Source organism: Pelophylax lessonae (assembly GCF_965119305.1).
Source record: "Pelophylax lessonae genome assembly, chromosome: 4".
NCBI lineage: Eukaryota > Metazoa > Chordata > Amphibia > Anura > Ranidae > Pelophylax > Pelophylax lessonae.
Genome location: NC_138771.1, coordinates 386136719 through 386151161, shown reverse-complemented (window position 1 = coordinate 386151161; position 14443 = coordinate 386136719). Strand labels below are relative to the sequence as shown.

At 42.6% G+C, this 14443-nt stretch overlaps 1 protein-coding gene across 1 annotated transcript in view; it reads left to right on the top strand.

The window, feature by feature from the left end:
- Positions 1–14443, top strand: part of LOC309554127 (A disintegrin and metalloproteinase with thrombospondin motifs 2-like) — a gene marked incomplete at its 5' end in the record, with an annotated part of 1497034 nt that overhangs the window by 1106082 nt on the left and 376509 nt on the right. Inside the window, one exon of the mRNA XM_082255680.1 lies at positions 856–1063. Coding sequence (XP_082111806.1) covers positions 856–1063 — 208 coding nt within the window. The remainder of the gene's footprint in view (positions 1–855; positions 1064–14443) is intronic.

Genomic DNA, 14443 nt, shown 5'->3' with positions numbered 1-14443 from the left:
CAAAGGTGTCTCTGTTGCTCATTCATTCAGAGTGTAGGCACTATAATACAGACATGTTACTGGCTAGATCACCAGGTGAAAAGAGCCTAAAAAATAAATAATGAAGCCACCACATCTAATTACTGGTAAGCTGAAATATATTACATTTTTGGTTTTATTTTATTACCACTTTAAAAGCAGCAAAACTCAATGTTTGAAGCAGTACAACCCCTTCACCATTGAAGTCCTACCTAAATAACAAAATACAATATATTCAAGCAATCATAAATTGGATAGATAACTAGTCAAAATGCATATCAAATATTACTGTTCCCAGGGGATTGATCAATGGCTGGTGTGTTCTTGGACTCCGCCTATGTGCCTTAACCTTTATGTGTCCCTCATGTGCCTCTGAGATGTCCTCACTGTCAGATTGTCAGATCTCTCCCAGTATTGCCCTTTGCTCACATTCCTATCATAGTTATTTCTATTTTTTATTATTGAGGAATCTCTGATGGCTCCTAATTGCACATTGATATCGATCTCCTGAAACTGATTGGATGGTAACTCAACCCCCCTTGATGTGATCACTATTTTAAATATTGATTGCAGTCTCTCATTGGTGTCTGGGCCTTGTTGTCTTTTGCAAGTTTACAGTAAGTTCCACAGATGAAAGGTAGGGCACGTATATATTTTATAGTATTAAGCAAATTATTTTTCTCTAAGTGTATTGCACTTTTAAAAAATGCTAATAAACACAAAATATTATTAAAAAAGGTGTTTTAAAAGTTTGGTATAGTTATAAATAAACTGTGACTATAATATCAATGATTTCCTACTGTTTTTAATTTTTTGTAATATTTTAATTTATAACAGTTGGATTGCGGGAGACTGGGAGTCTTGCACTGTGACCTGTGGAAAAAATGGCTACCAATTTCGCATAGTACGGTGTATTCAGCCTCTCAGTGATAGCACCAATCGATCTGTACATAGTAAATACTGTAGTGAAAATCGTCCAGAAACCAAAAAGCCTTGCAATCGTCAACCATGCCCTCCCCAGTGGCGATTAGGCCCATGGTCAGAGGTACGTACAGAAATTAAATGTTGTATTGTATATCCTCTGATTTTTGTGGTATGTTCTTGTTGTTCCAACCTTATTACCAGGACTTATATTATTATAGTGTTAGTAAAGTCTCCTTTTATTATTAAATAAAAAATAACAAACATGTTATACTTACCCCCTCTGTGTAGTGGATTTGCACAGAGCAGCCCAGATCCACCTCTTCTCAGGTCCCTCCTCAGCACTCCTGGCTCCTCCCTTCTGTTGGGTGCCCCCACAGCAGGCAGCTTACTATGTGGGCACCTGAGCCGAGTCACAGCTCCGTGTGTCCATTCAGACACAGAGCTGCAGCCCGGCCCTGCCCCATTTCTATTCTCATTGGCTGTCTGACTTTGACAGCAGCAGGAGCCATTGGCGCCGCACTGCTGTCTCAGCCAATAAGGAGGTAAGTCCCGGACAACCGAGACATTCCCACAACATCGCTGGAGCTAGAGGGACCTCAGGTAAGTATTAGGGGGGCTGAGGGGGGCTGCTGCACACAGGAGGCATTTTATTTTAATGCATAGAATGCATTAAGATAGAAAACCTTCTGCCTTTACAACTAATGCAGTCAAAGAACTGCTCAGTAGCAGTGCCTAAAACAATAGTGTGCTTCAGGATTGCTATAATTCTTTTTTTAAAATGTTTATAAAAGTCATAAACAGACTGGACCCCAAATCATTTTGTGTACAAGAGCACTTTCGCAGAAAATAATGTGAAATAAATATAACTCATCAAGAAGATAACATTTTAACCACTTCACCTCCGGAAGATTTACCATGACCAGGCCATTTTTTGCAATATGGCACTGCATAAATTTAATTAACAATTGAGCAGTCTTGCGACAGTGTACCCAAATAAAATGTCCTTTCTTTCCCCACAAATAGAGCTTTCTAGTAGTGGTATTGATCACCTCTGCAGTGTTTATTTTGTGCGCTATAAACAAAAAAAAAAAAGACCGACAATTTTGAAAAAATATATATATTTTTTTTTTTTACTAAAGGAAGGATAAATGTTAGCAGTGCTTGCTCAAACTTCCAAATTCATGAATAGGTTGAACAATTGAATGCAAAGGGCTAATTGTGCTATAAAATGCTCTAAAGTGCTAAATGCAATAATTGCTGAGATAAATATATATAAATATAAGTGCAAAAATCATTTTAATTAATTCATACAATTATAAACAATGCAAAGTGCTAAAAGTGCTGTAAATAAAGTGCTGGATGCAATATTGCTAATACGAATAAATATAAGTATTTAAAGTGCCAAGAAACTCAAGTGAATTCATACAATAAGACAGTCTATATAAATGTCCAAAGAATAGTGCCAATGTGCTCAAAAACTGTGCTGATTTCCCTAGTAATGGAAGGTGCTCATCAGTGAAAAAGGTGCCCCTACTCAAAAGAAATGAAGACCCTCTCTGGGTCAAATGTGGCTTTAAAGGGGAGTACGGAGTCTTGGATATAAAATCTGGGTACCTCCAGCAATCACTGTTTATTTCAGTTGAAAGTGGCATTTCCTTAACCACTTCAGCCCCGAAAATTTTTACCCCCTTCCAGACTAGGCCCTGCATTACTTTAACGGACAATTGGGCGGTCGTGCAAATTTACGTCCTTTTTTTTCCCACAAATAGAGCTTTCTTTTGGTGGTATTCTATCACCTTTATTTTTTGCGCTATAAACAAAAAAAGAGCGACAATTTTGAAAAAAAAAAAAAAACAATATTTTTCACATTCTGCTATATGACATTCCCAAAAAAAACCAAAAAAACTTAAAAATCTAATTTTTTCTAACATTTTAGGCCAATTTGTTTTCTGCTACATATTTTTGGTAAAAAAAAATTGCAATAAGCGTATTTTGATTGGTTTGCGTGAAAGTTATCGCGTCTACTAACTACGAGAAAGATTTATGTCATTTTTATTGTTTTTTACTAGTAATGGCGGAAATCTGTGTTTTTTTGCAGGACTGCGACATTGCGGCGGACAGATCGGACCCCTAACTGACAGTTTTGACTTTTTTGGGGGTACCAGTGACATTACTACAGTAATCATTGTTAAAAATATGCACTGTTACTGTAATACTGTAATAATGCCATTGGCAGGGGAAGGGTTAACCCTGTGGGTGAATAAGGGGTTAAATGTGAGCTTAGGGGAGTGATTCTAACTGTGGGGGGGGGGGGGGGCTTCTGAGATGACCATAGAGACATGTGATCCTATATAGCAGGATCACATGAGCTCTGTGATCATCCCAGGGAGAAGGAACGGTCAGCTGTGTTTACAACAGCCGACCGTCCTTCTCTCTCAGCGGGTAACGATTGTGGGTGTCAGGCGGCAATTGGAGCCACCTGACACATGCATTGGCTTCCCCGCTGCTAAGCGGGGACGGGAGCGCACTGCCCTAGACTCCTAAGAGCGAGCGATGTAAATGTACGGCGATTTGCCGACTGGAAGCGGCTGCCTGCCGCAGTACATCTGCAGTGGGCAGTTGTAAACTGGTTAATAGGCTCAGCCTGCTTTGTACCACCATGTAAAATAACGGTCCACAACAGAAGGAAAATCTCGAGATCCTTCAGCCTTGGAAAGGCAAAAGACAATTCAGCAGCAGTCCTTATACCCAAGTCTGCACTGGGAGTCACAGTACACTCTTCCATCCACACCACAAGCAAAGCTCCTTTCTTTGCATGTTTCAGTCCTTTACTAGAGCTCACAGGATCCATGCCTTCTGTACTTACAGAACGGGGATCTCCCTCTGTACCAAAGCATTGGTGGGTGGCAGCGGACATCCGAGTCCACGGTACCTGCCGATGCAGAGGATTTGAACTTATGGAAGTTACATAGTTACATAGTTAGTCAGGTTGAAAAAAGACACAAATCCATCCGGTTCAAAAAAAAAAAAACAGTAAAGAAAATACAACCATACAATCCCATATACACAATCCTATACCTGCTGTTGATCCAGAGGAAGGTGAAAATAAACCCCAGCAAAGCATGATCCAATTTGCTACAGCAGGAGAAAAAAAATTCTTCCTGATCCCCCGAGAGGCAATCGGATATTCCCTGGATCAACTTTACCTAAAAAAAAATTTTTTAGTACCCATTTATATTATGTACACCTAGGAAAGAAACCAGGCCTTTTTTAAAGCAATCTAGTGAGCTAGCCAGAACCACCTCTGGAGGGAGTCTATTCAACATTTTCACAGCTCTTACTGTGAAGAAACCTTTTCGTATTTGGAGACTAAATCTGTTTTCCTCTAGACATAAAGAGTGCCCCCAGAGTGTCCTCTGTGTTGACCTTAAAGTGAACAACTCAACACCATGTTCACTATATGGACCCCATATGTATTTATACATGTTGATCATATCCCCCCTTAATCTCCTCTTCTCGAGAGAGAATAAATTCAGTTCCTCTAAACTTTTCTCATAGCTGAGGTCTTCCATGCTTCTTATCAGTTTGCTCATCAGTGAAAAAGGTGCCCCTACTCAAAAGAAATGAAGACCCTCTCTGGGTCAAATGTGGCTTTAAAGGGGAGTACTTGGATATAAAATCTGGGTACCTCCAGCAATCACTGTTTATTTCAGTTGAAAGTGGCATTTCCTTAACCACTTCAGCCCCGAAAGATTTTACCCCCTTCCAGATCAGGCCCTGCATTACTTTAACGGACAATTGGGCGGTCGTGCAAATTTACGTCCTTTTTTTTCCAACAAATAGAGCTTTCTTTTGGTGGTATTCTATCACAGCTCTTACTGTGAATAAACCTTTACAGTAAGAGGTTTCAGTTCCTCTGATCTTTTCTCATAGCTGAGGTCTTCCATGCTTCTTATCAGTTTGGTTGCCCTTCTCTGCTCTTTCTCCAGTTCTCCGATATCCTTTTTAAGAACTGGTGCCCAAAACTGAACTGCATATTCCAGATGAGGTCTTCCAGATGAGGTCTTAATAATGATCTGTACAGGGGAAAAATTATATCTCTCTCTCTGGAGTCCATGCCTCTCTTAATACAAGAAAGGACTTTGCTTGCTTTGGAAACAGCAGCTTGGCATTGCATGCTATTATTAAGCTTATGATCTACCAGAACACCCAGATCCTTCTCCGCTATGGATTCCCCCAGTTCTACTCTGCCTAGTATGTATGATGCATGCATATTCTTAGGCCCCAAGTGCATAACTTTACATTTATCAACATTAAACCTCATTTGCCACATAGTTGCCCAATGAAACAGTGCATTGAGGTCAGCTTGTAAGTTGGAGACATCCTGTAAAGAAGTTATTCCACTGCAAAGCTTGGTGTCATCTGCAAAGACTGAAATGCTACTTTTAATCCCAGACCCAATATAATTTATAAAGATATTAAAAAGTAAGGGTCCCAACACTGAACCTTGGGGTACACCACTGATAACTTTAGACCATTCAGAGTAAGAATCATTAACCACTACTTTCTGAATTCTAACTTTCAGACAATTTTCTATCCAATTACAAACCAATCCTTGCAAGCCAGTAGACTTTACCTTACACATTAGCCGTGTGTGGGGAACTGTGTCAAACGCTTTTGCAAAATCCAAGTATACTACGTCCACAGCCATCCGAAAAAAGAGTTTGGAGGGTCTCATTAGAGCCCATAGCAGAGTGACAGTGAGGCTTAGAGAGGGACACCAAAGGAGACCTAAAAAAGAAGTGAGGTCAGATTGGACTCCTGTTAATGGTAGATGGCACAGAGGTGCCAAAAGAAGAAACTTGTGTATTTCTCCATACGGGTCAAAACAAGAAGGGGGTGGGGGGATAATGTGACAGTACAGTTCTCTGTGATGGTGTATGTCATCCAAGATTCTCAATAAGGCAGGTTGAGGGACTCCAGGGTGCTTGTTTAATTTTGAGGAAATTGTGGTTTGTTTCCTCGGAGGTTGATAAAAATTGGTCTGGGACCTGGAGCCTGGAGATTTCGCAGTGGGAGGAAATCTCCAATTCTGAGACCAGGTTTTGGGAATAACTGGCACACTGATTGTTCAGGTGTGTGCAGGTCTTTTTATGTCATGGCCAAAAATATTGGCACCCCTGCATTTCTGTCAGATAATGCACCACTTCGTGCAGAAAAGTGTTGCAATTACAAATGTTTAGGCATTCTCGTGTTTATTTCTTCAGTTTGTATTGGTATGACATACAAAAAAAAAAGTGGAGAAAGAAAGCCAAATCTGACAAATTCCATGCAAAACTCCAAACATAGACTGGACAAAATTATTTGCAACCTCAATTTAATATGTAGGAGCACACCCCTTGGAAAAAATAACTGAAATCACTTCCTGTAACCATCAATGAGTTTCATAAACCTCTCTCCTTGAATTTGGGAACACTCTTCTTTTGCCAATGCGCCAGGTCTCTCAGATTGGAAAGGTTCCTTTTCCCAACTGCTGTTTTGAGATTTCCCTACAGGTGCTCTATGGGATTTAGGTCTGGACTCATTGCTGGCAAGTTCAGCGCTCCAGCGCTTTGATTTAAACCTTTTTTGGGTGCTTTTTGACGTGTGCTTTGGGTCATTGACTTGCTGTAAGACCCATGACCTCTGACAGAGAGCAAACTTTTTGAGACTGGGCCCTACATTGCACCCCATAATTTTTTGGTAGTTTTCAGATTTCATAATGCCATGCACACGGTCAAGACATCCAGTGCCTGAAGCAGCAAAGAAACCTCAAAACATTAGTGAACCTCCACCATGTTTGAATGTAGGTACTGCATTATTTTCATTAAAAAGATTGTAAACCTCCCAAAAAAATAAATAAATAAAACCTAAAAGACAAAGACATAATGAGCTAGTATGCATCGCATGAAATATTTTAGAATGAAACGCCCGCAGCGGAGCTTGCACACCACTGACATGGCCGACGTTCACCAGTCTTCCCCCCCGGGCACAGGGCTCTAAAGGAATGCCATGGGCGGCCGTTCCTTCATTGCGCCATGTCACAGGCTGCATGCAAAGTAAATATCTCCTAAACAGTACATGTTTAGGAGATATTTACAGTACCTATAGGTAAGCCTTATCATAAGGTTACCTATAGTTACAAGTTACAGAGGAAGCTTTACTTCCTCCTTAACCACTTTAGGATCGGAGGATGTTCCTGCTTTACGTCCAGGCCACTTTTTGCGATTCGGCACTGTGCGACTTTAACTGACAATTGCGCGGTCATTCAACGCCGTATCAAAACAAAATTTACGTCCTTTTTTTCCCACAAACAGAGCTTTATTTTGGTGGTATTTGATCACCTGTACGCTTTTCATTTTTTGCGATATTAATAAAAAAACGCTACAATTTTGAAAAAATAACAATATTTTTCTACTTTGACAGTTAAAAAATATCCAATATATTCAATTTTTGTCATATACAGTGGGTACAGAAAGTATTCAGACCCCCTTAAATTTTTCACTCTTTGTTATATTGCAGCCATTTGCTAAAATCATTTAAGTTCATTCTTTTTCCTCATGAATGTACACATAGCATCCCATACTGACAGAAAAACACAGAATTGTTGACATTGTTGCAGATTTATTAAAAAAGAAAAACTGAAATATCACATGGTCCTAAGTATTCAGACCCTTTGCTGTGACACTCATATATTTAACTCAGGTGCTTTCCATTTCTTCTGATCATCCTTGAGATGGTTCTACACCTTCATTTGAGTCCAGCTGTGTTTGATTATACTGATTGGACTTGATTAGGAAAGCCACACACCTGTCTATATAAGACCTTCCAGATCACAATGCATGTCAGAGCAAATGAGAATCATGAGGTCAAAGGAACTGCCTAAAGAGCTCAGAGACAGAATTGTGGCAAGGCACAGATCTGGCCAAGGTTACAAAAAGATTTCTGCTGCACTTAATGTTCCTAAGAGCACAGTGGCCTCCATAATCCTCAAATGGAAGATGTTTGGGATGACCAGAACCCTTCCTAGAGCTGGCCGTCCGGCCAAACTGAGCTATCGGGGGAGAAGAGCCTTGGTGAGAGAGGTAAAGAAGAACCCAAAGATCACTGTAGCTGAGCTCCAGAGATGCAGTCAGGAGATGGGAGAAAGTTGTAGAAAGTCAACCATCACTGCAGCCCTCCACCAGTCGGGGCTTTATGGCAGAGTGGCCCGAAGGAAGCCTCTCCTCAGTGTGAGACACATGAAAGCCTGCATGGAGTTTGCTAAACAACACCTGAAGGACTCCAAGATGGTGAGAAATAAGATTCTCTGGTCTGATGAGACCAAAATAGAACTTTTTGGCCTTAATTCTAAGCGGTATGTGTGGAGAAAACCAGGCACTGCTCATCACCTGTCCAATACAGTCCCAACAGTGAAGCATGGTGGTGGCAGCATCATGCTGTGGGGGTGTTTTTCAGCTGCAGGGACAGGACGACTGGTTGCAATCGAGGGAAAGATGAATGCGGCCAAGTACAGGGATATCCTGGACAAAAACCTTCTCCAGAGTGCTCTGGACCTCAGACTGGGCCGAAGGTTCACCTTCCAACAAGACAATGACCCTAAGCACAAGGCTAAAATAACGAAGGAGTGGCTTCACAACAACTCCGTGACTGTTCTTGAATGGCCCAGCCAGAGCCCTGACTTAAACCCAATTGAGCATCTCTGGAGAGACCTAAAAATGGCTGTCCACCAACGTTTACCATCCAACCTGACAGAACTAGAGAGGATCTGCAAGGAGGAATGGCAGAGGATCCCCAAATCCAGGTGTGAAAGACTTGTTGCATCTTTCCCAAAAAGACTCCTGGCTGTATTAGATCAAAAGGGGGCTTCTACTAAATACTGAGCAAAGGGTCTGAATACTTAGGACCATGTGATATTTCAGTTTTTCTTTTTTAATAAATCTGCAACAATGTCAACAATTCTGTGTTTTTCTGTCAGTATGGGGTGCTATGTGTACATTCATGAGGAAGAAGAATGAACTTAAATGATTTTAGCAAATGGCTGCAATATAACAAAGAGTGAAAAATTTAAGGGGGTCTGAATACTTTCCGTACCCACTGTATTTAGGCCAAAATGTATTTAGCTATATGTCTTTGACAAAAAAATTCTCAATGAGCGTATTTTTAACAGCTTTAAGATCGGAAGATTTTACCCCATTCCTGACCAGGCCATATTTTGCGATTCGGCACTACATTATTTTAACGGACAATTGCGTGGCTGTGCGTTACTGTACCCAAATTAAATGTAAGTCTTTTTTTTCCCCACAAATAGAGCTTTGTTTTGGTGGTATTTGATCACCTGTGCGATTTTTACTTTATGCACTATAAACAAAAAAAAGAACGACAATTTTGAAAAAATAACAACATTTTTCACATTTTTTTTATATGAAATTCCCCCCCCCCCAAAAAATGTAAAAATCTAAATTTTTTAACATTTTAGGCCAATTTGTTTTCTGCTACATATGTTTGGTATAAAAAATCGCAATAAGCGTATTTTGATTGGTTTGCGCAAAAGTTATCACAGCTACTAACTACGGGAAATTTATGTAATTTTTCCTGTTTTTTTTTTAACTAGTAATGGCGGCGATCTGCGATTTTTTTTTTTTGCGGGACTGTGACATTGCGGCGGACAGATCAAACCCCTGACATTTTTGACACTTTTGGGGGTACCAGTGACATTACTACAGTAATCAGTGCTATAAATATGCACTGTTACTGTAAAAATGACACTGGCAGGGAAGGGGTTAACTTTTATTGGTGATCAAGGGATTAATGTATGCCTGGTGCTTACTGACGTGTGTGGGGGGAGGGGACTGTGTGACACAGGCACAGATCGCAGGTTCAGCTATGCTGAATCCTGTAATCTGTCCCTGCCTGTCACTTAGGAGATCCGCCCACTTTGTTTACACAAGCGGGCGGATCTCCTCACTCGATCCCCAATGATCGGGGAAGAGCGGCGGTGATCACCGACTCTCCTCCCCTTGCCCGACTCCCGCTGTGTCTGAATACAGCGGGAGTGAGCCTCTGGCGACGTGCGCGTGCCGCCCACAAGGGGAGATGACGAACCACTTTGCCGCAGTACGCTCAATGTGAGCGGTTGGCAAGTTTAATTACAAATTACAGGAGCATCAGAAAACTTGGAATGCAATTATTTCTTACAATTTGAGAAGGTGCCAATAATTTTGTCCAGTCCATTTTTTGGAGTTTTGCATGGAATGCGTTGATTTGGCTTTTTGTTTCTCCACCTTTTTGTCTTATACCAATAAAAACAAAATGAATAAATGTGAGAATGCCTAAACATTTGTAATTGCAACAATTTTCTGGGTGAAGTGGTGAATTATCTGACAGAAAAGCAGGGGTGTCAACAGTGGCGGCTGGTGCTCAAAATTTTTGGGGGGACGCAAAAAGAAAAATGTAATAGGTATTGCTTCGCGTCAAAAAACTCAGTAAAAAATTGCGTGACTTTGAAGTCATGGTACAGGCATGGCACAGGTGATGGTACAGGCATGGCACAACTGATGGTACAGGAGATGGTATAGGCATGGCACAGATATGGTATAGGCATGGCACAGATATGGTATAGGCATGGCACAGATATGGTATAGACATGGCACAGGTCATGGTACAGGAGATGGTATATGCCCCCTTTCAATGCAGAGACCAGCGTACATGCCCCCTTTCAATGCAGAGACCAACGTACGTGCCCCCTTTAATGCAGAGATCAGCGTGTGTGCCCCCTTCAATGCAATGAATATTGTGCTGTGCCCCCTTCAATGCAATGAACAATGTGCTGTGCCCCCGTCAATGCAATAAACACTGTGCTGTGCTGTGCCCCCTTCAATGCAATAAACACTGTTCTGTCCCCCCTTCAATGCAATGAACACTGTGCTGTGCCCCCACAATGCAGAGTTCAGCGTGCGAGCCCCCTTCAATGCAACTTTCTGTGCCCCCTTCAATGCAATGAACACTGTTCCGTGCCCCCATCAATGCAGAGTTCAGCGTGCGAGCCCCTTTCAATGCAGAGCGCCACAGCATTGTCCCCAATCACTGCAGAGCACCACAGCATTGTCCCCAATCACTGCAGAGCGCCACAGCATTGTCCCCAATCACTGCAGAGTGCCCACAGCATTGTACCCCAATGATTGCAGAGAGCCACAGCATTGTACCCCAATGATTGCAGAGAGCCACAGCATTGTACCCCAATGATTGCAGAGTGCCCACAGCATTGTACCCCAATGATTGCAGAGTGCCCACAGCATTGTACCCCAATGATTGCAGAGTGCCCACAGCATTGTACCCCAATAATTGCAGAGTGCCACAGCATTGTACCCCAATGATTGCAGAGTGCCCACAGCATTGTACCCCAATGATTGCAGAGTGCCCACCTCATTGTACCCCAATGATTGCAGAGTGCCCACAGCATTGTACCCCAATGATTGCAGAGTGCCCACAGCATTGTACCCCAATGATTGCAGAGTGCCACAGCATTGTACCCCAATGATTGCAGAGTGCCCACAGCTTTGTACCCCAATGATTGCAGAGTGCCCACAGCATTGTACCCCAATGATTGCAGAGTGCCCACAGCATTGTACCCCAATCAATGCAGAGACCAGCGTGCATGCTCCCTTCAACCCAATGCACTTACCTGGCGGCGGCTCGGCTATCAGCGGCGGCTTCTCCCCTCCTCGATCATTCGTCCTCTTCTGCGGCGGCGGGAAGGTGAGTGGCTTCTCCCTCGTCCTCTTCTGCGGCGGGAACCGGCGGGAAGGTGAGCGGCGGTGACGGTGAGTGACTGACGCACACACTGGCACCGCCCCCATTGCGACGTCCGCGATCGGATGTCCTGGATGATGATTGGTCCAGGCTGGAGACTGGACCAATCACAGCCAGGATATCACGAAGGTGGGGGTGGCCAAGCGCTCTTTCCTGTGCCCAGGTTACGCCCCCAAAAGGCAGCCAATCGGCGCCTTTCTGGGCCGTAACCCCCAACCCTCCCTTTAGCCACCACATAGGCCGGCGAACCAATTTTTTATTCTATAACTTTATTGTTCTTTTTTGTCATTTTTTTTCCTTTTTTTTTTAGGGGGGCGGCGCCCTGGCGCCCCCTATGCACGGGCCGCCACTGGGTGTCAATATTTTTGGCCATGACTGTAGAGTGTGGACCAGGGTTGTGTGCACCACCCTCCCGAGGAGTCCAGGTGTGTGCAAGGGAGAAGCCAGAGGAGTGCACGAGTGCACTGGAATAGATAGAGACCCAAGCCTGAGGGGCTAGAGCAGCAAGGGGCTTCTAGCTATGTGAACAGTGTCAGTGAGAAAAGGGTCTGTGGGAGATAAATAAGGGTCTGAAGTGAAAGGCCTGAGCAGAACTGCTATATGTGTAAGCTGGGAGGCTGAATATCTATTTCTGTGCTAGTGTGAGCCATTTCATTTCTGTGTTGATGGTCAAAAACCCTTGCGTGGGAAACCTTCATTGTATAGATTTTTTCTTTCTCTTTAATAAAAGTGGGCCAACTAGCCCTTAAACGGCAGAACTGGTGTGGACTCTACTCACTGGTGAGCTCCACATTGCACTTTTCATATAGATCTGTGCTTGGATGGGATGGTGTTTAATATTTATGATGTGTCTTATTGTTGTCATTTGTATATGTGTATTTATTTGCATATGTGTATTTATTTGTATGAAAAAAAATTCTATTTAACCACTTAAAGACTGCCCCATAGCAGTTTTACTGCTACAGGGTGTCTCTCCTATGCAGAATCACAAATATATACAGTATCTCACAAAGGTGAGTACACCCCCCACATTTTTGTCAATATTTTATTATAACTATGGTTGAGCGAACACGGACTGTATTATTCGTGTTCGTACCGAATAATTGGATTTTTGTTACCCGAACACGGACCCGAAAACTTTACTGTATATTCGGGTAAAAATCCGTGTTCGGTCGTTTTATTTCCGGGTTTTGTATGCATTGGCACGCTTTTCATGGCGGGCTTTCAACAGCCAACCAACAAGCGTTTAACTGGTGTGCCTTAAGCCATCCCAGCCATGCCTACAAATGTATTAGTAGCTGTGATTGGCCATCTGAAGCATGTGACCAAGTCTTTATAAGTTCGAGCCAGCGCCGCTGCGGCATCATTCTGCTGTGTAGTTCAGGGACAGAGCACACATTATACGTGCTGGCTGCTGATTAGGGACAGACAGGCAGGCAAAACTCATTTGTGTCCGCATAGAATTGAGGGACAGGTCGGAGTGTGTTAGGCAGGGCGAGTTGTAGGCATTTTAGGGCGAGGCTGCTGATTTTTAGGGTCAGTTTTCTACGATCGATTTTGCTGTGTGGGGTGGGGTTTGCAGTGACCGATCTACGATCTTATCAATCCTTTTAGGGAGAGAGGCTGCTGATTTTTAGGGTCAGACAGTGTGTTCTACAATCGATATTGCTGTGTGGGGTGGGGTTTGCAATGACCGATCTTATCAATCCTTTTAGGGAGAGAGGCTGCTGATTTTTATGGTCAGACAGTGTGTTCTACAATCGATATTGCTGTGTGGGGGGGTTTGCAGTGACCGATCTTATCAATCCTTTTAGGGAGAGGCTGGAGATAGGCAGGTGTCAGTGGTCCACATCGATTTTGCTGTGTGTGGGGTGCAGTGAACACAATCTTTTTTGCCCACTGAGGAGGAGGGAGAAAAGTATTTTTCTATCAGTCACTGTGTGCAGCGTTTTTCCTTCAGCTGTGCTGTGCTGACTCTGATCATACACTGCTGTGTTCAGTGTTCAGTTCACATGTGCCATTATTGAGTGGTTTCAAAAATCATACACTTTTTTCTATTCCACTATTCAATATACAGCCTTGGGTTAAAAAAAAAATAAATTGTGGCCTGCAGCAGAGCTGAATGATATAAGACACTGCTGTTCACATCATGTGCTATTGATAAATCACACCAATCTTATATCATATTTTCTATTCTGCTATTCAATAAAAACCTTTGGGTATCAATTAAATTGCGGGATAGTCTGTGTTGATAGGTGTGAGATACACCTTTCCAAGTTTTTGGGGTTCATCTCATACTTCTGAATATTTGAGGGTGCTGCCTGTTCCAAACTCCTCCTACTCCTCATCCTGCCTTTTAGGGGTACAAACAATAGTAATTGGGGCCTAGTCTGGTTGTGTACGTGTGAGATACATACACTTTTTTTTATCATATTTTCTATTCCGCTATTCAATAAAAACCTTTGGGTATCAATTAAATTGCGGGATAGTCTGTGTTGGTACGTGTGAGATACACCTTTCCAAGTTTTTGGGGTTCATCTCATACTTCTGAAGATTTGAGGGTGCTGCCTGTTCCAAACTCCTCCTACTCCTCATCCTGCCTTTAGGGGTACAAACAATAGTAATTGGGGCCTAGTGTGGTTCTGTACGT